The 25,345-nt window shown below is 38.8% G+C and overlaps 1 protein-coding gene across 13 annotated transcripts in view; it reads right to left on the reverse strand.

Moving 5' to 3' along the window:
- ALKBH8 (alkB homolog 8, tRNA methyltransferase) overlaps positions 1 to 25,345 on the reverse strand; it is a 54,372-nt gene that overhangs the window by 11,767 nt on the left and 17,260 nt on the right. For all 13 annotated transcript variants that reach the window (XM_072927597.1, XM_072927600.1, XM_072927581.1 and 10 more), the window contains 5 exons: positions 24,518 to 24,649; positions 23,569 to 23,664; positions 22,113 to 22,217; positions 19,037 to 19,107; positions 2,124 to 2,230 (listed from right to left, as the gene is read on the reverse strand). In XM_072927597.1, coding sequence (XP_072783698.1) covers positions 2,124 to 2,230; positions 19,037 to 19,107; positions 22,113 to 22,217; positions 23,569 to 23,664; positions 24,518 to 24,649 — 511 coding nt within the window. The remainder of the gene's footprint in view (positions 1 to 2,123; positions 2,231 to 19,036; positions 19,108 to 22,112; positions 22,218 to 23,568; positions 23,665 to 24,517; positions 24,650 to 25,345) is intronic.

Consider the following 25,345-nt stretch of genomic DNA (forward strand, 5'->3'; position numbering starts at 1 on the left):
CATCAGAAAAGTCAGAATTTTACTTTCACCTATGAGTCAAAAAGAGAATACAGCTTTTGTCCTCCTTGATGACACTACATAAGTTTATTTCTAAACCATCTGTTTCCCTTTTACAGAGAACTGAACAAAAATGCTTTTCCTGTACACTTTGTTAATGGGGTCAAAACAAAGTCTCTAATTCCTTGGCATCCAAGCACACAGCTGAAAACATGTCCAGATTAATTTAAAAACTGACTCTTGACTTCTGCAGTATGGATAAAAGGCATCAAAAATATTATTAAATTTATTTTGACATTATGTATGCAAGTGAATTAGTTACAACTTCTCGCTGGATGATTTGAATTTTGATTACAATACGACATTCCAGCAGTATGATGCAAAGCTTACTCCAGTTTAGTATCTTGACCCGCCACATGATTAGAAAAACATAGAGAAGAAATATATTTAGGAAACGTGGACAAGAACCAGCATTGAAAACATTTGTACATGAGTACAAAGGTCTGGGATCTTCATTTTCAATGTAGTTTATTAATTGGTTCTCAAAAGATAATAATCTCTTGAAGGTAACAAGCCAGTTAAGCAATAATCTCATTCCCTATTTTTAATAGACAGATACACTATTCCAACTTCAATGGCTGCTGGCCAGTACTGTAAGTACCCAGTATGCATCCCTCTGCCTCCTGGGAGTGTGGCTGCCCAGCGCTGGCTTGGAAAGAGCAGAGCTGGTAGCCCTGGAGAAAGCTGAGGCCTCAGAAAGGACAAGCCCTCCTTCCTCTGGGAACTATGTTTAAATGGAGGCTGTCCCACTGGCCCTTGTTCCAGTTACAGCCTCAGATACATCCCCAGCTCTATCTGTGCACAGCCACCACCTTGAAAGGGTTGGTGCTCCAAACTGGCCTCAGCACAGCCCATGGAGCTGCCTGATGCCTGGGGCTGGGAACTGCCCACCAGCTTCTCTGGCCAGCAATGTCACTGACATGGAAACTGCACGGTGTTCTCAGAGCTGTACGTGACCTTTCCAAAAGACAGCTGGTATTAGACAGGACAGCATAAGAAGCTTACAATGCTGATATCTATATTCAGTCTTGTATATCAAACAAGGAAATTCACTGCCCTGGGCTTCTATACTGATACACATCAGAAGTACCAAGTGCTGTTTACAACTATTTAATTTAACAAGGGAATATACAGGTGGTATAAGAGCTCTCTAAAATTAACAACGTAAAGGTTATCAGTGAGTTAACATTCACCCTGTTTCCATAATACATATTAACCAGAAAAATTAAAAGGCAGAAAATTTTCTGCCAATAAAAGGATTTGGTGTTTAATTCATATGGAGTGTAATTAAGTGTCTCCAGTTGACAGCTGAACCAGTGATGGCTTGGGTCAAACAAAGGAAGAAATGCTTAATATGGGCATTTCTGTCCAATACAGGGCTGCCATACACTCCTGAAATGCATTACTGTTGCACTCAGAGCTCAGCAAGGTTTCAGCCTTTTTGCCAGTTTCAGCACTCCAATTGTAAGTACCTCCCAGTGGAGCATGATTTAAAAAGCGTGTATTTAAATTCTACAATAAGCACGGCCCCAAGACATATTTCAAGAAGTCTCTTAGAAGCATCCCAAAACTGCTCAATGCAGTCTTACCAGCAGCTGTAAGTGTCCCTAAAGCAGTTGGGAACAGCTCAGGAAGACTCCCTTCTGCCACCCTCAGGCTCTCAGTGCAGGGGAAGTCAATTTTTTAAACTCTTAAGCCCCTTTCTCAAGCCTTTGGCATATGTGATCCAATGGGAAAAGTCGTGGGCTGAATAAAGAAAAAGGGAATGGTGACACTAATTGCACTACAATCCTTTGCCAGCTCAGTCATTGAGAACTTTCACACTGCAGATACAAGAGCAATTTCTGATTGAAACTTCACTTATGACAGCAGCAGGAAACTACACCTCAGGGACTGGCAATTAGCTCCCTAAATCCCCAAGTTTTTCAATGTAACCTAAGCAGCATCTGAGCAGAGGAGTGAGTTTGTATATTAATTATAAAACTTGATTTCTTTCAGGCAATTTTAAACACGAAATGTCATTAAAAAAGCAAATAAACAACATTTATTATTCCTCTTACACATACCCATGTGTCCACAGGTATCTGGATTCTCCAGTCATCACCAATAAGCTGCATCGGGGCAACATAATTGCCACTGTGTGGCCATCGGGGTGTTTGAAATCCATCACAATCTAAAAAGAAACAAAACCAGTCACCATGAAGGAGCACGACTTATAGAGCTTCATATATAAGCCAGGTATTCTCAAGTCCTAGCTTTGTTTTGCTAATGCATTCAACTGAATAATGCTACGAAATATGCAAAAGTCTCCAGGTGCCCTGTCCTAAAGTTCCCTCCTTTTCAGCACAATGTTCAAATCTCAGGCAGTCACAAATATATGTATATAGAGATAATTAAAATTACATATAAATTTCTTTTCACAATAAAAACTTTGTAAGAACAGTAGCACTGTTCAATCTCTGTGTGTACCTGTAAGGCAGGAAAGGACTGCCATCCCACAACTAAAGGCAGCTGCATGAGAGGAAGAGAGGGCTCATTTGCTGTATTTCAAGCATCTAAAAGTTATGTACCTGGACTAAGGCCATCAGCTACTGTTTTTTTTGTGATATATATGCAGAGAGACAAGTTTCTCCACAGGGTTATTCATCCTAGTATAAAATGTAGAGCTAAGTGATGTGGAATGACCCTATGCCCTCTGGAACTGCCTATCTGTTCACAGTGGATGAGCTGAGACAATCAGCTCAGTAGATACATAATGTGCAGATAAGCAGCGTTAGATGAGAGAAATAATTTCCCACCTGCCCACATTCTTGGAGATTTGAAGCACAACAAGCACATCCTAAGATCCAGCCTAACATGCCAACTACCAGACCATCTTTTTATTATCTGCTATCTGGCTACCAGTCACAGCGAGATACTGAGGTAACACTTTCAGCTTTATTCCAATTTCACAGCCCAGATGGCAGTGGTACATTTTGCTTCTGCTTGGGCTAGGAATGTTATCCTTTTACATTTCCCAAATGAGAGAAACTCTTGCTGTGGAAAATAAGGAGCAGGTCATTTAAGCAAGCCAAATGAGTTACAGAAGACTTACTGAAAAAGAAAAGTGGTCAAAACCTATTCAAGTCAGCAGTTCCTTGTACACTGGAGAATTAGCACCATGAAAATACTGCATCTGATTTGTAACCTACTAAGTATGCAATTTAAAAGCAGACTTGCTCCAGTATGCCAGATTGAAACAAATTAGGCAGTTCTCCTTCTGCGTACAGATGCGTTTAACAAAGAAAAAACAGTGGTGCAACAATCAGTCATTCAGCACAAAAACCCAGCATGACAGACTGAATAAGCAAGACTCTTAAACACTACAAATTGCCACTAACAACAATTACTATTTAATGTTGTGCACACTGAAGCGAAGCACAGTGGCATTTACATTTTTAGGAAAAAAATTATTTATGCTGTACTACCACTCAGAATGACATTTTCCAGTTGGGCTATCTAAATTTAAGGCAAAAAGTGACAAGGGTGACAAACAGTGGGGTTGAAAGGGTAGAGGGATATCGGGGAAGAGTAATAAAGCATAACTATAAGCTCTGATTAATGATCATGAAATGTTTCAATAGCTGCACAAATACATGAATGGCAGCCACTTGCTACTGTACTCCCTCCTTTGGACTTTGCAATTTCTTCTAGGAAACCTCAAAGAAGCATGGGGTGAGAAAGGTGAAAATACAGTGGACTTTATAAATCTGACAGGGATGCTGTCCTGTAAAGCACAGTAGCAGCAAGTCTCTGCAAAAAGATGCAGCTATCTGGCAAGGCAAATGAATCAGAAGACAATTAATCAGGACCAGCAAGTAAAGAAAGAAAAAGCATGAAAAGAAAATAAATGAGGAATTAAGTGGTAGGATGAAATGGGTGAGATGATGCCTCAGTCTGTCTTATGCCTCACTGGCTCACTGTTGCTGGGGACAGGAGTGAAGGGACAAGAGAGTCCAGGTTCTTCAGCAGTATGGCATAATAAATTGAACACAAGAATATGTTGATTCCTTCCTGGAAGGAATCCCGTTACCCCACTGGTCCTCTATTTGAGTCACTAGTAACTACAAAGCTCTATTCTTGCAGATGATATTACAAAAGCGTACTTTATCCATGAACCAAGGAGGAGACCTTTAATGGGTCCCCTGCATTTCCAGTTCCCATCTCCCTCCAGGGTCCAAGAGGACTTTTTCCCTTACACCTCAGTCACCAGGCTGGTGACTCCATACGAAGTAGTGCGAAACAACAGTGTCTCCAGCTCCCTGCTTTCTCTCCTGTTTTACCTCATTCACCTCCAATTCCTCTTCCCCCACCATCTGTGTGGCCCCAGAGTCTCTTCATAGGAGATGCTCCTCAAACCCTGTCTTGTAAACAACTGTGTATCCAAAACAACAGAGGTTCAGAGTGCTCTATAGACAGGAGACATGTCGGGAATGAGAGGCCACAAAACTATCCCCGGCAGCTGGATTTTCAGGCAGCAGTGGCAGGAAAATGAAGAGAAGAATAGCATGTTCTCCTAGCTGAATTACACTAACCCAACAAGAAATACATGAAACAAAATTTCTGATGGTGCACAATTTGAGGCTAAAAAGCAAGAATTTCTCTTTGTAACATCTAGTCCTCACCAGAACAGAATCCCAGCTCTGTTGTTGCTTTTCTGGGAAGGGAAAGCTTCTGTACTATAATGTCATTTTGTGTATAGCTGTTCCCCATCCAACTGAATTTCATCCTTATGAGAAGCTGTGATGATTTGGGAAGGAAAATATAAATAAAGGATTAATTTACTTGCAAATGGACAATGACATAAGGTAATAAGCAGTAATTAAAAGAGTCAAAAATCCAAATCCAAAATTGACTTTTGCTTATGAAGCAGACTGAGGTCTTAAGCTACACTATATTAAGGTTTTGCACTGATCTATTTACAACAAATTTGACATTGCAATTGAGACAGAAAATAAAATTTAAGGAACACGTGAAGAAAACTATTATAATTCCTATGCTTCATTCCTTTACCTAGACTAATTGCACCTGAATGCTTAAAAAACCAAGCAGGAATACTTCTTCTATCCTTTGTTTACAGCACAGTAAGAAGATTCAACTGAGAAGGATTTCTGAAGAACGCTATTCTTATCTCTGGCAAGCCCGCTACTGACTGAAGTAGATAACATTCCCACATTCCTCTATGTGTCTTTATCCTGGCAGAGCATTCTCAATTGTCACTGTCAAACACACACGCAAACAGAAGATTAACACATTTGCTCCTCTTTTTAATTTACTAAGGACTTAAAATCAATAAAGCAACTTTGCCACTGCTGAATCAATCTGCTTCATGACAGTTTTGCTCCACAGGAGCTATTTCCAATTACTATTTTTGTTTTTACCTATCTTCTTTTTTCTCTTAGGTGGCGGAGCCAATAAAGATCCAATTTCCGGCTAGCTCATGGTGTATCACCCAAGGATTACAATAACAAAATAAAAATAGTGGGTGCTATATAAGTTTTACCATTTTTCCTTCTACTATGGAAAAAGTGGTCTCTGAATATAGCAAAAAAAAAAACAAAAAAAAAAAAACCTAAAAACTTTAAAGAAACAACCAGCTAATATCTACTTGTGGTTTTAAATAACTTGTCATGATGCCAAGTTATTTAAGAGAGAGTGTTCATGACAACGGAGCACATGAAGCAGTAAACATCTTTAAGGACAGCTAAACATCAAAGCAAAGAGACACCCACATCACGAGCATTGTTCCTTGTGGCATAAAATACAGCAAAGTGCAAAAATCAGAAAATAATCCAACATAGGAAGGGAATAAAGTATCTTTTTCTTAACACCACAGGGTGCAGAAGTCTGCACCACCTTTCAGTGCAGTGGTACTGTACTTCATGAAAGAGTAGGAGGATGAAGGTGAATGACTGGTCTATCAAACAAGTAAACATTCAAAGGAACAACAGAAATAATGCAAGAGAGCTATAAAGACAATGTCAATAAGAAATTCACAGCTACAGTGGGGATTGACAATTATTTTTCTAAGCTTTGTCTCTGATGCAATTTGTATTTGATGATAATAGACTACCTTAGATGAAACATACTCTAAAGCTAAAAGAAGTATAACGTGGAATGCTTCTCAAGTCTCTGACATAATTTACTGAATTTTCAGAGAGCAAAGACAGATTATCAGCCTACATAACAGTTTCCCACATGTAAAACAGATGAAAAAGAATGTCTACTTCAAAGACAGCTGAGTAGTTTAAAGCCTACACACAGAGCTTGAACAACATAGTGGGGCTCTATGCAGAGACAAGAGCCTGCTGGCTCACACAGGACCAAGGCAATTAATCTGTAACATACAGCACCTTTCACTGCAAAACCCATGCTAAATTCCAAAATTTGGGAATCAGAAAATGATGAATTTTCAAAGGAAAGTAATTAGGATTATCTTTCCTGAATAATCCACATCATAACAAATTTACCTTATGTAATATATGCAGATATTTACATAGTGTATCACGTACATACTCTGGTCATACTTCAGAAAACAAGTGCAGCATTGACAATTGTGACAATGAACTATTTCAGTACTGTCTTTCTCAAAAAATATCACAACAAATGTGAAGGCCTCTCCCATATCAGATCTATGCTAAATCATACCATCTCTTGCTAAGCCTGTTTATCCACTTAGGCACTATGGTGATGTTACTCAGATGTTTAATGTAATTGGCCTTTCTTTCTTCAAAAATTGTATTCAATTTTCCATGCAACATGTTACTATCTTCCTGAATTCTCTGTGTCATTTTAAGTATCTATGCATTTTTTTTCTCTTAATCAAAGTCTAGCATATGAGTGTTTAAAAAATACTTTAATATATGGGTAGCTCTTCATTCTTTTATATCTGAGGTCTCACCTTGTTATGATTTTCTTGGTACGCCCACAGAATTATCAATCACCTCACTAAACTGGATGCCAGCTCCTTGTGATGTCCAGCAAGGTGGCTGCTCTGACCAGCCTTGGCAGAGGTTGGGATGCTGGTGGTACTTATGGCACCATCCCACCAACTTCTCCTCAAGCTGACTCCTTGTTTCAAAAGCCTTTAAATATGTCAGTTCCTACTGCCTCCAAAAGTATTAAGTTTCTTTTGTATGTCAGGACATTTCCTGTGGTCTTTGCACCTTCCCAGATCATTACCTGTGCTAAGACTTAATGTTGAATATTAGGCTCGTATATAAAAGGCTTTCAATCCCTACATTAAAGGCAATAGTTGCATTACCACTGCTCCCCTCTCTCCCAACAAGTACAGATGTCTCCTTCCTGGAAAGTGCTACCTAACCGAAGCATAAAACCTTGATGTCCTTTTGTGAATCCAGAGTCAAAGAGTCTGTCAAGTTCCCAACAAGAACTCACTCTCACTAACATTTCATCTTCATCCTGTAATAAATTGCCTCTCTAGCTCTTAGCTTAAACTCTTTTAGTACGCAGAAAGCCAAGAGGCTAGTGTTGTTAGTCTTCATTTAATTTCTTTTACTGACTTTGCCTCCTCTGCAGTATTTTCCATTCTTTCAGTCATATATCTTCCCTCACATCCATGGGTGCTACTACACTGACATACAAGGAATCGCATCCAACTATACCAGGGCAGAATGTGCCTGAAATACACAAAATCATTCATCTTCCTTTCCAAAGGAAATGAAATTTCTAAGGTTTTGCATCCCTTGCTTTCTAGTGAGGTATAGTTCCATGGAAGAGCACAAGAGGATAACTACACATCCTGATGGTCTCCAGAGGGCTCAGTCTGTTAAGATGTAAAGCCCGGACATCATAAGAAAGCAGTTCTGTGTCCTCGATTACATCTCCTCAGACTTGCACTTAATGAGTTACTCTATGTCCTGAAAGCAAATAATCCTTACTTACATGTCTAATACTGTACCAAATGTCCACCAAGAAACCACTAAACAAGTCCTTACAACACAGACATAGCTGTTCTGTAATAAGCACAAATTTATATTCAAGTATGATATTTAGAGGATCCTAATATTTAGGATATTTTGAGGATCCTAAATGGATGTGTGTGGTAGCACGTGGTCTATGTGTTGCTGTGGTATATCTGTAATTCTTCCACACATTTAGAAAAGTTCTCAAGAGATTTTCAGTATCTAAGTAGAAAGGGAAACACTTCAGCACTCAAAAAGTACATCTTGCCTTTCTAAACCATTGATTGTTTACCAATACCCATGGACATACACACAATTCTCATGTTACTGAGGCTGCAAATACACGTAAACAGGACTCCAGCTGTAATTTTATATCCATTCCATGCTACCTGTGCATTTATCATCCTGTCATCAACCATTACAGGTTTCAATTGCAAATTTTCAACAGCAGAAGCAGTGTGAGGAACAGTAAATAAAGCCTCCATGCTATATAAACAGTATTTCATACAGCAAAAACCAGGCTTTGGCTGAGTAATATTGTCAAACATGGAATAAAAGAGGTAAGTGTCATTTGCAGGAAAGAGAACCTGAAATATTTACATTCAAAGTGTAAACTCATACCAACTACTAGTGTGGCACAGACCCACCAGCTCTTGTAAAATAGCCCAAGCCTTTGCAGGTTCAGTGTATTTCAAGGCATGGGTAAAACATGCTGCATGTTCATTATCCCACATTGTGGAAAACCATCTTCCATCACTCTATAAACACTGGATTGTTCATCAAACCTTACTGTCCTCTGCAGGTTTCAGCTTTCTGCTTGCAGTGCTGTAGTACAGGAATTCAGGCTAACTTTAAGACTAGGGTGGAAATAGGCAAATCAGTTCAAGATTAAGACCTACATTTGGCCTTCAATTTTAAAACAACCTATTAGGGAACTGAAACCCATAAAATGAAACAAGAGATGTCTAACTCAGTATGAGCTGAATTACCCTGTAGGCTGGACTGACTCAATTCCCATTGACTACAGAGGAGCTCAGGCATGCAGAGGACAGGTACACACCTACTCGTAAAACACGAAAATTTCAGTGTCTTAATCCTGGACTAAATACCACTGACAACAAGTTATTTAATAAGGCATCCAAGTATGGATTCAGCAGATGCTTCAACTCTGTTTGAAACAGTTTTGCTTTAATTAAAACCTCTTCCTGCACTATTATAATCACTAAAATCTTGGCCCCTACATTCTGAGTAGTATGGGAACAGTGTGGTGCTGAATACCTGTAATTCAAAGGGATGAAATGTTGAATTTAGGCACTCATAGTTTGAAACAAAGGTCAGCTAGTCCTTCTCATATGTGCATCTAACAGCTGTCCCAAAGAGCATTACAATAAAAAAGAACTGCCAGGATACAAGACATACAAACTGTGGCTTTCCAAACTAATTATTGCATCATATCTCATAAGGGCTGACAAGATATGGTTTTTAATCTATTGCTATAGAAACTACCATATGACCTGTTTCTTAATCCTCTACATCTTCACTGTAAAAGGGAAATCTACTGAGGAACAAAGATCTGGGCATAAATTTCAATAAATTGCTTACATACATTAAGAAACCTTGTTCATAAGCAGTCAAAAGCATATAACCCTCAATCCCCCCCCCCCCCAAAAAAAAACCCCAAAAAACCCAAACAAAACCCAAAGAACGAATGAAAGCCATCTTCTTCATTAATGATGTCTCCTGCGGCCATAAACTATAATTCAAAACACTGCATGACACAAAGACATTTCTTTAAAATCATTTGAAGAAAATTGTTTTATCAATTACTCAATTGCTACGTTTCACCCCACAGAGCTCCCACACATCATGTTATTTTAGAACAGGGAAAACAACCATAAAGGAAAACCACATTCTGAAATTTGGATAGGAAGTATTCCAACACTGCTGATTTTCATCATAAACGATGTAATCTCTTTCTTCTGTCATTACCTCCACCTGCTTCATTAGCACAATGACTGTCTTCTCATAAAGCAGCCAAAGTTACACAAAAGGGCTGTAACCAGGGCCTCAACATCTGGCCCTGAATTTACAACCGACTCCGTGAACGCACACGGCAGAGATGCAGGCAGTAACAGGAAGGGTGGGAGGAACAAGAACATCTCCCAAGGAACTGTGAAGTGTCCAGTTTTCTGCTTTCTGCTGCACCATCAGCCTTGGTTTCCTCCAACCATTCCTCTGCTGCCCCAGCAAACAGACCAGGGTTTTCCCTGCACTGCCCCTGGGCAGCACTAACAGACTGCCTGCCTGCTTCTCTGCTAAGGGCACAACTCTCCCACTGACAGAATCGTTCTGTCACAGTATCAGCATCACAGGTCTGACAGCTCCAGCACAATTTAACTGCTCAAAATTGTCAGTTCCTCACCAAAAGTTCAACTCCACTGCAACAAGAGCTTTGTGGAGAAACCCCTCTGAAAACATATCTGGTAAGAAAAACAGAAACAGAACACTGCAGCATGCAAAATACTCAGATTTGTAAAGATAGTATAAATGCAGACAGACTTCAAAATCCATGCGCTACCACTTACTGCTATTTCAAATTCCTGTCCAAAGCCAAGAGAGACAATACACCACAGCAGGAGCTTAATAAGTTAAGCTTGTTTCTTTGTTTATAGGCTACTTGTGATTATTATTATTGACTGTCTAGGCATTTCTACATGAAATTTGTCACAGTCTTAAAATAGGCTCCTATGACAACAGAGATTACATCAACAGCTAACGAAATTAGAGTTCCTTATTGAATTCCAAAACTGAAGTACAGTTGAAATGCAACAGCTAAAGATAACTTTTTAATGCTCCAGTTCAGCCTGTTTGCTGTTAATTTGTAGCAGACACCAGAATTCCATTTCACACAGCAAGTACTGACCTTCTAAAAATAACATGGGGAATGAAAGTAACTTCCACTGATGAACCTCTTGACAAAATAAAAAATCCTTTAAAAAAATGAAGAAATTAGTAACTATTAAAAAGCAACACAGGTTTCTATTAAAAAAATTGAACTATATTTCAAGAATGACAACTCAAAACCTGACTCAAAAATCAATTTCAGCGGTAAAAATACCAACTGAAATGTAAATTCAAATGCTCTGTTAGTTTTCTCTGATAGAATCATAGAATAGCTTGGTTTGGAAGTGACATTCAAGAGCATCTAGTTCTAAATCCCCTATCAGGGGCAGGGACACATTCCACTACATCAGCTCAAAGAACCATCCAGCATGGCCTTGAACCCTTCCATGGGTTCAACTCTTCCAATACGGCATTCACAACTTGCAGTGTCTCACCAGCCTCATGGTAAAGAATTTCTTCCTAATATCTAATCCGAATGTCCCCTCTTTCAGTATTCATTACTCCACTTTGAAAGCCATTTCAAAACATTACTCTACATTTTGTCACTACACTCCCTGAATAAGGAATCCCTGTCCAGCTTTTCTGTTGGCCCCTTTTAAGTACTGGAAAACTCCCCAGAATCCTTTCTTCTTTAGGTTGAACAATCCCAACTTCCTCACCCTGTCTTCACAGCAAAAGCTCCAACTGTCTTATCTATTTCAGGATCCTCTTCTAGACTCTCTCCAGAAGTCCTTGTCCTTCTTATGCTGGCAGCCCCAGAGCTGGATGCAGTACTCCAGGAAGGGTCTCATGAGAGCAGAACAGAGGGGTAGAATCCCCTTCCTCAGCCTGCCAAACACATTGTTTTGATGGTCTCCTATCTAATGCTTCTTTTCTTTCATTACAATAAGTATATTAATAGAAATTTTGTATTTAAACAGTTAATTCATCTCACCACCACAGAAGAATGGTTCGTGTATCATAACAAGGATACATGGGAGGCATGAAGTGCAAAACAGAAAAAAAAGATTTTAATTTAAAATTAGTGGCACTATATACCATAAGATAATGTTTTTCTAAGATTGTTACCTATCTACATTTTTTCCTACCCCATGAAAACCAATTAGAAATATGTAGCAATAGCTATGGAACAGCAAGACACTTTTAGAGAGTACATTTGCCTCCCCTGAAAAAATTCAGCATCTGTATTTGTGTACCATGGTACACAAATGCACCTTAACAGCCGGACGTCTGAGAATTGAAAATGAAATGGTGCTGCCTCAGCATACAAAATAAGCACACTACAGAAACAGCAAATAGCCTGGAGACAACAGGTTCTGTTAAAACAGAATCAAGTCGGTAAAGGAATTAAGCAGTTTTCTTCGTTATTTAGCAGATATGACCCCAATCAGAAAATTGTAAGCCCTACTGCAAACTGCCAACATTTTAGGAAGTATTTCAGTCACAGTAGGTGTTTTCTCACAATCACACAAAAATAACTGGAACCATATGCTATTTCTTATAGCATGTCAATGCATTTTTCTATGTGATCTTGAGTGGATTTCATTTTCAAGTTCTTCCTATTTGCCGTTTCTTTTATCTTTCCACATTCACTTTGGATACACTACCCAGTGCGGTTCAGGAGACAAAGAGAACATTCTTCCCACAACTCTTTCTCAATGCTCAACAGCTCAAACAAAACACAGGATGCTTACAAAACAACCGACTGTGAAGAAAGCAAACTGGTAAGAACCAGGAGAAGCCACAGCTCTGCCGTCCCCCTCACTAGTCAAAATAATGGACCATGAAGAGGAAACAAAACCACTACAGAGAATGGAGTAAAGCAACTTCCCACGCTAGCAGACCCAGGAGAAATAGCTCAGCAAGTCACAGCACATTCAGCAATCAAACCACAGGGTGCCTTCCTTCCTCAGCACTGAAGTAGGAGCTACTGGGATTTGCATAGTGGGGAACAGCTGTATGGAAAGGTATGGGGGATGATAAGTTTCTTCCTTCTGCGGAGAGGAAGGCAGGCTGGTACAAATGCAAGAGAAAGGAGACAGGAGACCAACCTTTTCAGAGTTATTTACCTGATATTGGCCCACAGATAGTAAATACTCAGCCTCAGACAAAGAGGCAGCGGGAAACTATAATGCGTCACGAACATGAAAGGGGAGCAAAAAAAAATATTTTTACATCTAAAACTTTGAAATATGATTCTGTCATAGCTTAGCTTTGATTTTTTTCTTCCTAAGTAGCTGAGGAGATATCAGAGAAAGCAAGATCTCCACATTGCTGTCTTGTTTCCTCACAAATTAGTGCCATACAGGTTCTAGAGAAATAATGCTACCAAATCTTTGTTCTGGGGCAATTCTTACCAAACCAGAATGCTCTTCTTGTACCATCTTAATGCAAATTGAAATTGGTTAGCAGATTCCTACAACACTTGGGAAACAAATGCTTATCTACATTATTTGCACACAGCAGGTGCCTTGCTCTTGTTACCCTTGGCTAAAACAGGAATTAGCCTATCAACAACCAAGGAGGTTTTCTTTGCTGCAGGACAGGTTCCCTTCTAACAGTTTACATGAAAGCTGGGCTTTCAGGATCCTTCCAAGGGTTAAAATAACTCATCAGGTGGAAACATCAGCAAAACATGTTGGTATCTGTGAACAGAATCCTGTATGCAAATGGAGACTAGACATCCAGCACAGAAATAAAAGAACAGAATGTTTCACCTTTTCCAAAAGAGGTAGTTAGACTGCTATAAGTATTCCCATGAAGGGGCTACAGGCTTTGTTGCTTATCTCAGAGAGTATATTTCAATGTTCAATTACATCAAAAATAAGTCTTCCCTTGATTTTGGTGGTTCTTCTTTCTCATCCAAGCTTAGTGACAGTCCACCATGGTATGACATGGACAGAAAGAAACACAGGACATATCTATAAAGAGCAAATGTAAACAGGAGGCACAGATTTATGGAGCTTAATGCATTTAATTTGCAGTGCTTAGCACAACTTTTACATAGAGCAAATCCTCATTGAAAACTCAGTTTTCAAAAATGAAATACCACTTTAAATGGAACAAACCAACTAATCTTGGCATACAACTATAAATTACGTCCATTTGGATTTCCAGCTAAAACCACTGCAAGTTTCTATTCTCCAAGAACAAATAAAATCTATTACTGTAAGACATGTTTCTTGAGTTGCACCTGTCTTACAGACTGGAAAAGCACATTACTGAGTTTTAGGAATCCTACTTCATCTGAACAAACTTCTAAACTCAGTATTAGGTTGCAGTGATTAAAATTAGTATCTTCCATTTGGGTTCAGAGACAATTTGATTCTGCCAATACAATCTCTTTTTAAATAGTGATGACTATTACTACTATTTCACCCACTACCATCATCCTGCCAACATAGAGAAAAAAACTTCGGCATAGCCACTACCACAGTAATTCTTTAAAAGGTAAGATGCTTTCTGCCTTCCCTCACAAGAAAAATAAAGCAATATATATGTAAACAGCAAATTAAACTGAATTAGCAACGAACCAAGATAAGCAGAGCAAGAGCTGAACCACACAGCAATACCCAGTGCCTATCTTATTAAAGCTCATGCAAGACACAAAACAGCTGCTAACTGCCAAAGGCTGGGTACAGTCTAGACTTTCTAAAGGCTTCTCATAAAATCTCTCAGCTATTACAGAAACAGCTGCTGCTATACCAGCCACAGGTTTCTGTTTGTTAGCCAAGACAGATTGGAAATAGATCAACAGGTAAGAAGCAGAAGTACCAGAAAAAGAATCAATCATCAGACTGAGAGATGAGTAGAAGCAGCATACCTCATTCTATCAGTTCTAGAATGACCATACTCAAAGGTTGTTCAAAAGGTCTGGTGAAGCTTTTCTTTGAAACCGCTCTGCTTTCAAGGCTTAAGAGAGTCACAGGTTTTCTTTACAGATAAAAGTATCTAAGATCCACAGGCTAAGAGATGATGAATGTGTTCAGATGAACAGAAGCTAGGCAGAGGTTAAGGATGATCCATACACAGCCACTCCTCTTTAACCTGAGGCACAAATCTGGCTGACATTCCTAAAGCTCTTCTTTCTCAGACATTAGGTCAGGGCCTAGACAGAGCATCACAGCAGTTCTCAGTGTTTATACCAGCCTTTTGCCGGATCAAGGCATAGGAAGCAGAGTGAGGCAAGGAAAAACAGAGCTAAGGAGAATGACAAGCCTGGGGCTGCATCCTAAGAAAACAGGACACAGCAACATAAATCAGGATATTGTGCCAAACCAACATCCCTTTTGAGCCAACTATGGCTGTGATTTGCTGTCTGGCAGGGCACAGTGGGTGTCCCACGGCAGTCTCAGACACAGCAGAGCAGAGCTGACAAGGAGGGACTACAGGGTGTTGGTAACTTTAGACTGGGAGTAAGATCTGCAGCCAGGAAGGGAAAATTCTTCTATAGGGTGGATATGTTCATAGCACTACTTAGCTCATAATATAAATGCTACCTCTGTATTTCTAAAGTTTTAATGAATCAAGGCTTACACAGCAGCATATAAAATGGCAAATTAGGAAAACTGGAAAAGCAGAAATCTCAATATTGATCAAGCTCCTGCAGCAAACCTGCAAAGAGACATTCAACACAGGTTAGAATTAGGATTCTTTTGAGACAGCTGCAAACTTGGCCAGGCTTCTAAGATGAAATACTGTAAAACTGCATATCTTTAGAGACACCAAATGGAGGCACTGAAAATAACACCTAACTGAAATAAAACCAAAATTCTCAACAGAAAGGACTGATCCCTGTTTTGCAGTACTTTGTTCAAATTTATGGATATAGAACATGATTTGCAATTAAGTTTAATAAAAGACTGTTCACCTAAATTTACCACATTGCCTTGTCTTTCCTAATATGACAATTTCTGAATAAAAAAAAGTTGCCTTCAATAACAGAGCACTGAAACTGATGTTCATTAATAATTTCAGTGTATCAGCTCCTATAAAGACAGGGTGAATGTGGTGATTTATAAAATGCAATTACAAGCCCACAGGACATTCTAAAAGTCTCATTTTATTCTGCAGTTTCCCAGGAGATGGCAAAGAAATGGGTTACAAACAGGAAAGATTAGCCCAAGACTCCCACTTTTCCAGAAGTATTACAGGACAAGACAAATCACCTCACATTGCTTTGCCCTCTAACTATTTAGTAGTTTTTATAAGCTAGGCTGAAGTACAAAGCAATAATGAGATTTTTGTCCTTCAAAACAAGTTTAATCCATCTTGTAAACTCCTCAAAACACGATGGACTGCACCAACCAGGGGTGGTTGGTTCAATCCACTACTTGGCCCCTCTGTGCCCCTTGATAAAGCTGTTTCATGAGACTGAGATAGGAAAGAGGATCTCACACCTACATTTTCACCTCATTTCATGCAGGTGTAAGAACCTGGATTGCTGTAGATTATCTGATGCAAGACAAATGCAGTGTAGTGAAGAATCATGCATTTATTTCGCAAGATCATTTATATTTAAAATAAACAAACATGTCAGTAACTATTCCTTTTTCAACAAAAATCAGGTTTGCAGAAACAAATTAAACTTAAAATGATTTGTCCAACAAACAGTACAGAGCGCTTTGTTACTGGAGGAATTCATTCCACACTAAGGAAAAAACTGATCCTCAGTAATGTGAGTTGCAAAGTACCACTGAAGATAGCAGTGGCATGAAGCACAGCTGGAGACATCACTAGTGGACTGCCCTTGGGATTGATATCGGGGCTAGCACTGTTTAACAACTTCATTAGTGACCTGGATGATGGGGCAGAGCACACATTCAGCACGTTTGCAGATAAAACAGAACTAGAAGTGGCTGATACCAGTTTGCACCATTCAGAAGGATTTGGAGAGGCTAGACAACTGCTGCCAACAGGAACCTCATGAAAAACAGAAGTGCCAAGTCCTGCACCTGGTCAGGAATTATTCCATGTATCTTTACACACTGGCAGCTGATGAGCTAGAAAGCAGCTTTGCCAAAAATGACCTTGAGGTCCTGGTGACAAGAAGTTGAACATGAGCCACAAATATATTTGAAGAAAAAATGGCCAACAGCATCCTGGATTACATTAGGAAGAGCACTCAGCTGGTAAAGGGAGGTGATCCTTTCTCACTTAGCAGCCCTGGTGAGGGGGTATCTCTTGTACTCTGTCCAGTACTGGAATTGGACTGGGCTTCCCACTACAAGAATGCCATAGACTTATTGGAGCAAGTCCAGGACAGGGCCATAAAGATTACTGAGGAATATCTTTAAATAAGGGGATGCTGAGAGAGCTGAGACTGACCAGCCTGGCCAAGTGTCAGGTAAGATGGCTCTTATTAATGTGTGTAAATAACTGATGGGAAGGAATGAATAAGGAGCCAGATTCTTCCTAACAATGTACATCAACAGGTCAAGAAACAATGGGCACAATTTAAATCCCATGCCATTCCATCAGAACACAAAGAAACAGTTTGGATTTTTACTGTGACAGACGTCAAATACTACAAAATAATTGCCTACAGAGGTGCTGGAGTCTGCATCTGCATAAACATTCAAAACACAACCAGACACAGTCTTGGACAACCTACTTGGACAACCCTATTTAAGCAGGAGCTTGGGCTACATGTCTTCAAGAGATTCCCTCCAACCTAAATAGTTCTGTGGGCCTGTGAAGATGATACAAAAAGTTTGAGAATCTGTGGTGATAACTAAGTCACCAAGCTAGAAGGGTGTTTGTGTTTAGTCCTCTGTTCTGCCAGACTACTTTTTCATAAGCCAAAGCATTTACTGTAGCTATTAATTATCACAATCTGCCTAACTCAGATCCTGGAGGGACAAGCATATATGCAATTGAAAGAAATGCTCTTTCCATTACTCAATATAATGAGGCATTCTGCTTCCTTTTTTTCCTCTGAAGTATCAGCCAACTTCCAAAATAGAATACAGAACCAGCTGGGTTGCAAGGTTATTTCTTTACAGCACTTTTTATTTAAATGTGTGCATTTACTGTTGAGGAGAACAAAGAAAGACAAGACATATGGTGTTATGCATGTTTTCCACCACACTGCAGGCTGATGTATTCAGGTAGGAAAAAACCCTCTACAGAGAGAAAAATAAAGAGAAGAGAAAGACACCAAAGAGAAAGACATATGCTGTATGCATATGTCCATTTATTTGTCAATAGAGGGTGCAAATTTTGCCCATGGTTAAGATTTAATGGGAATAGAGAAGGGGGCTTCACTCCTAAAATAGGTAAATCACCTATTACTGCAACTGATATTTTCATTTTAATATCAGATGAAGAGCTAAGTGCACAAAACCACAAAGAAATCATAAAAAATTGTAAAAGACTGGAAAGAAAAACCATAAATAACAGAGCACTTCATGGGCCACTGGCTTTTTAACTACATCAGTTTTGACTGTGTGCACCCAAAAAGTGTATTTATGGCCCACGAGGAAAAGGCACTGAAATTTGTAAGAAACCTAACAGGTTGTAATCCAATGCCTACACCTAAAATATCTAGAAATGGTCCAAGTCTGGCTGTGTCCCTGGTTAAAATGTATACATTCTAACCTTTTACAGCTTCAAAATGCTCCATGCAGTCCACTTCCCAGAAAGATTGTATTTTTCACGTGACTAAAATCACTGTGCTTTTGGCCATCTCTGAGACCATCACAAAGGTATGCTGTAATACAATAACCTAGAAATGCACTGCTTATGGTGTTACATCAATGAAGTAACAGAGCATCTGTGCCAGAGTCAGTCTTTTCATTGAAAAGGAAAGGATAAGAAAGCCCAGAGCTGCAGTACTGAGGCAGAATATGTGAAATTAAAGCATGAAATAAAGATGAAGGAACATCAGTGGAGACCTGGATGCCAAGATTTAAAAATCATTGATACCACTGCAAATCTTCCAGTGACAACATCGTATTGCAGTTACTTATTTAATTAGCATATCAAACCACCTTTCATACCTGATATGAAGTTTGGATTAATGTGGACAGACACCATGAAAAATCAAACTAAAAATATAAAAATGCAATTTCTCCGTAAAGCATCAGACCACATGCAAACATTAAGTTTACCTCGGCTCCCAAACTGAGAGAGATTATTTCATCTTCAAAAGCAGAATGTGTATCAGTATGAGGGGGAATTCCTGTTTAAAAAAAACAAACAAAAAAGTGAACACAATAATGACAATAATAACAACAGTAAGAGAGTGCTATCTCCATTGGCAAGCTCTATTTCTATGAATCTCCGTATGGAAAACTGGGATTTATGGTTGAACAAGCAAAACTTACCATAAACAAGGGAATTGCCTTCCATAAGAATTTGGGGCAATTGTCTTACGCCCAGATTAGATGGACACAATTAACCTAAGTGTCTTGTATAATCAATCAGTAGAAATACCTAGAAGATAGTTCAGGTTACTCCAAGGCCTTGCTCACTCCTGGATGACTCCCTGCTGCAGAGAAAAGCTCAAGCACTTGGCTCTCCTTGCAGGCAGTTTAGCCCTTAGCAGCAACAGCTATGGTATCTACAGCAATTTTGGGCTTTAGTTCATCCACAATAATATATTTCTTCCTCACTCCCTTCACAGAGGAGTAATCTCAAATCCCTCTATTTCCTAAGGAAATTACTGCATAAAGGAATTCCACTTTAGCATTAGGACCTACTACCTCAGAGGCAGCACTGCTAGGATCAAATCTCCCTCTGCTTTGCTCTTCCAAGGCTAACATACATCACTGCTAGGCTAACCCCTGGGTAATACATCTGTTAGTGTGTGTGTATAAGTACACACACATAACTGAGAATTGCCAAAAGGACAGTCATTTTCAAGGGTTTGTTTAGATTTTTCCTTCATATCTGCTAATTGGAAAGAAACTGCCAATCCCTGCAGCTTGTATCACACATTTTAACACCAAATGCTAGAACAGCAGTGTGCATGCCACAGCAAGATCTCGCCACATGGTGGGGAACGGCAGTCAGCAGTGGAGCAAGAGAGAACAGCAGACAGCTTGGGAGAACTGCAACTGCACCTTCCTCTGAGTCACTGCAGGCCAAGGCAGACAGAGTCATTCCTATACCATCCAAACTGAAGCAGTTTTATTTGCTCATTAAAAATCCTACCCAAGTTCATTTTAGGCTCTCTAGAGAATTCCTGAGTTGAAGACAATTTCTTCTGAAGTGTCAGCCAGCTCTATAAAGCACCCTTATTATACGGTACATGTTATATCCAGACATAAATATTCTGAATTTCATTAGTTTCAGTGTAAACACATAAGATACATTAAATACAAGTGTTTTATGAGATCAACACTTAATCTGACAGAAAATCAGTGCAACTTGAAAACCAAGGACAGATAGATACCTGTTTGCTACGGCTCATAACTTTGCCCCAGTACAAAGCACTGAGGCTCTGCTTCAAGAGGCACGCTGAAGTCTGTGCAATTCACTGTGCAGCAGAAGAACACTGACAGCTCTCCACACTGTCACCGATTATTCAACCAAGACCACACTGACCCACACACCTCATCTTATGTGTGGCCCCTCCAGCTTAGATATTCATAGCCATAACTCACTTTCTAAAATTTCAAGTATAATTTCCAGTGGAAAAACAGCTTGGAACCACGGTGAAGGAAGTACTAATCTGACTGCACTCTGTGCTCATTCATATCCTAATGATTTGCACTTAAAGGGTATTTTGCTTTGGGCTTAGGTTTTTGCTGGATTTTTCAAAAAAAACCTGCTTCCATTCTTGATAGGTATCTACAAATCTAACTAATCTCCTCAGATGTCCCAGCCAGAAGTACACAACTGTATAAATTTAACAGACTGTCAGATATACAAACAAATAGGATCAGCTTTTCGCACCTTTGTTCAGCAGACACTATAATAACTGCCAGACATTAATTCTGAGAGTAAAGCCATTGTTCTTTCTTCCTAAGGACAAATGAGATACTCACCCTGGAAAGCAATCTTTGATGTCTAAGCTTAACAAAAAGTACAGCACATGATTTGTTCCCTAGAAGTGAGATTAGAAGCTTGTTTTTCTTCAGAAGCCTCCAGTTTGGGAAAAAATACAAAACCACAGTAATTCCTTGTTTCTAGGATAAGGAAACACTGCTTGCATCACACTTAAGACTCTGTATATCACAAGCACTAACATTATATCATATGTACTCACAGCAGGAACCATTTCTTGGAAACTGTATTCACATTACAGGAAGCAATACAAGTTTGGAGTAAAAAATACACTTAACTAGAAGATCAAATATGACTCTTTATTCCTATATCTTTTTATAATTAGTTTTCAAATCATGGCCTTGGACTCAAACACCATAATTTTCCATAATAGTGGTTTCAAAAACTACATTTCTAAACCCAAGTTCCCATGTTCAGAAACCAGTATTAAGGCTTTAGTTTTGATTCAAAGTATCTCTGGTCACAGAGGAAATAAGCAGGTGCTTAAATCCTGTTACCACACCATTTCCCAGTTAGATGCTACAGTCTCCTGCTTTTTAGTGAAGTTGTACTGCTTTAGCTGTTATGAAGTTCATTTGCTCCACAGATGCCTGTATGCTGCTATACTTTGGATTTGTGATGAAAACAGTGTAGACAATACACGGATGCTTTGCCTCTTTCTAAGCAAAGCTTACACGGTATCAAGGTCTTTTATGGTTCTCATGTTTCCCTGCCAGCAAGTCAGCTGGGGGTGCACAAGAAGCTGGGAGGGCACACAGCTGGGACAACTGACACCATGTCACTAAGAGAATATTCCGTATGATCATATGACATTGTGATCAGTAATAACACTAAGGGTGAAGTTTACCCTTAGTGTTATTACTAAGGTTAATGTCATTTCTCAGGGACTGGCTGAGCACTGATTGGCCAGTAGTCGAGGATTTTTTTTTGCATCACTTGTTTTCCTTTGTTTTGTTTGCTTTTTTTTTTTTTTAACTTACTAAACTGTCCTGATCTCAAGCCACGAGTGTCCTCACTTTTATCTTCCAACTCTCTCCTCTACCCCAGTGAAGGGAGTTAGCAAGCAGCTGCACAGTGCTTAGCTACCTACCAGGTAAGGTAACTAAGCTAACTAAGCTCACTAAACCACTATATAAAATAAAGAGTTCAAAATTTTTGAGGGAAAAATGAACTTACCTTGTCCAGGTTCATACTGATTTACAGTCAGTTGATCAGGTTTATGTTTGATATATCCCTGCTTTAAGCACTTCTCCAAGAATGGGTTGCAAATTTCAGGAAGACCTAGTTATAGAAACAAAACTGTAAACAAGACAGGACAGCTTTTTACAATAAATATAACTAGGAAAATACATAGAAGTAGCTTCATATACATGCAAGTCCATCTTTAACTATGATTGCATCTGCTGCTAACACACACATCAGAACTGGGGGACTAATCTTCAAGTCCAATATTCTCAAAATTACAAAGACCACTCTTTCAAGGCCTCTGCATTCAGAAGCAGATTACTCCTTACAAATGCAAACTGGAGTATCTCTACACATAAATAAAACCACATCAAACCAGAGGAAAAGTTTTTACCAATTACAATAAAAAAGTTGCAGTCAAGAAGCAAAATTATTATGCAGAGAGTCAGCTGTGGAGAGCGTTCTCTAAAAAAATTTATTCCCTGGAAATCTATTACTGAATTAGATTACATATCACCAAAAAATCTGCTGAAGTTAAGCTGGTCTTGAAACAGGAATGGAAGCCATAGTCTTCCACTGAAGCTCTGGTTTGCTATTTAGGACTGAGAACTTGATTAAAAAATTTTTGCTGAGGACTTGATTAAAAAATTCTGCTGAAGGTAACACCAACAAACATGTTACTACTATCCCTTCCATGAATCTACTGATTTTTATTCTTGTTTTCTCCCAAGAAGTGTTTATGCTTTTCTCACACATAAAACAATCTGTGAGACTAGGAAACAATTCACATATCAATCCCCTTACAATGATATAGCTTCAGAGTTAAAATCTTAATATAACCAGAATCCTTCTGTTGCATGCTACATCCACCCCAGTACACATGTATCACCTTAAACACCTTCAAGTTTTACAGGAATTTAACTCTCCTATTTTGCTATTTTTAAATCTAAGTCTATGACTCACTTGTTTTGCTCTGACTCACAGCTTTCAATTCCCAATATGAGCTATTGAAACCTTTACAAAATTGCTTTCAGAGCAAAGAAAATTTTATTTCAGTGTGCATCCAGCAAGTTTCAAGCTGCTTGAGATAAATATATACAGCAACATATGTCACATCCCCTAAATAAATTAATATGCAATTTGTAACACATAATTGTTTTATAGAACAAAAAGATAAAAAGGATTGACAATTACAATCCCAAAAGCTTTATTTGACCAGACCTCAACAAAGGGCAGCGGGCAGAAACCTCTGGCTCCAAGTGACTGGACAAGCTTGAAACACTAACAACAATTTGGAATGAATCTCAAAATTCAAAAACTTTTTTGTGTGTGCTTAAGATACTCAAAGGCTTTCCTTCAACCAGACTCTCACAGCCACAACTCAGTAAGCCTTAAAGGCTTTAGATAATTGTTCAAAATAAGTACAGTTTAATAGGGAAGTTCTTACCTCCAGGTAATGGCTTGTCTTTATCAACATTATTGTTATCATAGCGAAACTCATATCCAAAATGCTTTACTCTTCTATGCTTTAAGGTCTTCTGGGCTGTAAAAAACATAACTTTGAAGATTAGAGTACATAAAGACTATATGAAATACTGCAGGCAATTTACCATGTTTCCCTATTCCATCCTACCTGTTAACACTAAACATTCTTTAATTAGCAGTTAAAACAGTATATGTGACCCTCACTCTCCATGCACACACTTCTGCTTATTACCTTTTGTAATTCATCAAGTATCACATTCTGAGTCAAAGGGATGGTATTTTTTTGTACGCAAGAAGCAGGGAATGCCAATTTATTTCAGCCATGCTTAATGCATCTTTTTCTTGACCTGATCTCTGAATTTACACCTGATGAATATCCTACAGATACATCAAGATCCATCATTCTCATTAATCACCAAATTACACATTAGCTAAGGTCAGCACAACCTTTTGCGTTGCTCCATGGAACAAATTTACACAGGAACTCTGAAGTCGTTTCCAAGAATTTATTTGTTCAAGGATTTAACTCCACAAGTTCAAGTGAAAGCATCCAGATTGTATGCCTCACCAAGTTGTTTTTTTTTTTAAATAAAAGAAGACACAGCTTTTCAGTTGGACATCAAATTACAAACAGTCTTCTGCTTGGCATGAAACACATAAAAATACTTTAATTGTCTCTGGATGCAGGTTTGTTATTCAAGTAAATCCATTCTAGGATATTAATTCATATCACTTGCCCCAAGGAACTGATCATTTGCAGTATAAGACCCAATTTCTAAAATGCTAAGAGCAACCACAGAATAATTTCTGACAATATATTTCCCAAGATGTACACTTCCTGTAACCTGAAACTGCAGGAAAAAAACAGCATACAAGTACAGAATGTCTGGAATTCCTATAGTTGTACCCACCATTCTGAGTATCTTCATCTCCTTTCCAGTCAATACTTTCCAACAATCTCTTTTCTTCCTCTGGAGAAATAATCTTTTCAATTACCATTAAGCCTGGAGGCAAGCTTGTAGGAACAGCATTTTGCAAGGAAACTGATGTATAAGAAAAAAAGAGGACTTTGTCACTCTTTAGAGAAAATAAAGCCTGTGTTCCCTATGGAGATATAATTACTTTGTATGAGAATATAGTACAGCCGTAGAAATGTTTAATAATACAATGGAGCCCTCATTGTGGTCTTATTTGGAGAAAGAACGATCTCTTTTTGTCACGACAAAACAGAGTAAGGCCTGCGTTTTGCATCATTGAAGTGCTTTCTAAAATTTTACTGAATAAGAGGAACAAGACTTTACACTATTCAAACACAAAACTGCTTGTGGTTTTCCTGTAAAAATAACGATAAACAGAATTTCCTAACCACTTCACAGAATTTCATTTTAATTTTGTGGAATTTTAGTGATTTACCATATCAGCAGATTGCTTCTCCAGACAGAGAGTACTCTGTAACCAAATATGAACAAATATGGAGTACAGAACAATATGGGAGAAAGTAAAACATCATTGATGTTGGGACATTCAGTTTGCTATCCTGAGAGCTCAAAAAAAGCTATTTGCTAGCAGAACGTACAGACCGACATCAGGAACCCTTTTTGCTAGGCTTTATGAAAGCTCACAGAAAGAGCAACAGTTCTTGTAGTAAATAGCTTATAATCAGCCAAAAATAAAAAAATGTTGGGGGGAAGGGGGGGAAAAAAGGACAGAAATTTCATTGTGCATATTTTTTCTTGGGG

The sequence above is a fragment of the Taeniopygia guttata genome, chromosome 1 (assembly GCF_048771995.1).
Source record: "Taeniopygia guttata chromosome 1, bTaeGut7.mat, whole genome shotgun sequence".
NCBI classification, from domain to species: Eukaryota; Metazoa; Chordata; class Aves; order Passeriformes; family Estrildidae; genus Taeniopygia; species Taeniopygia guttata.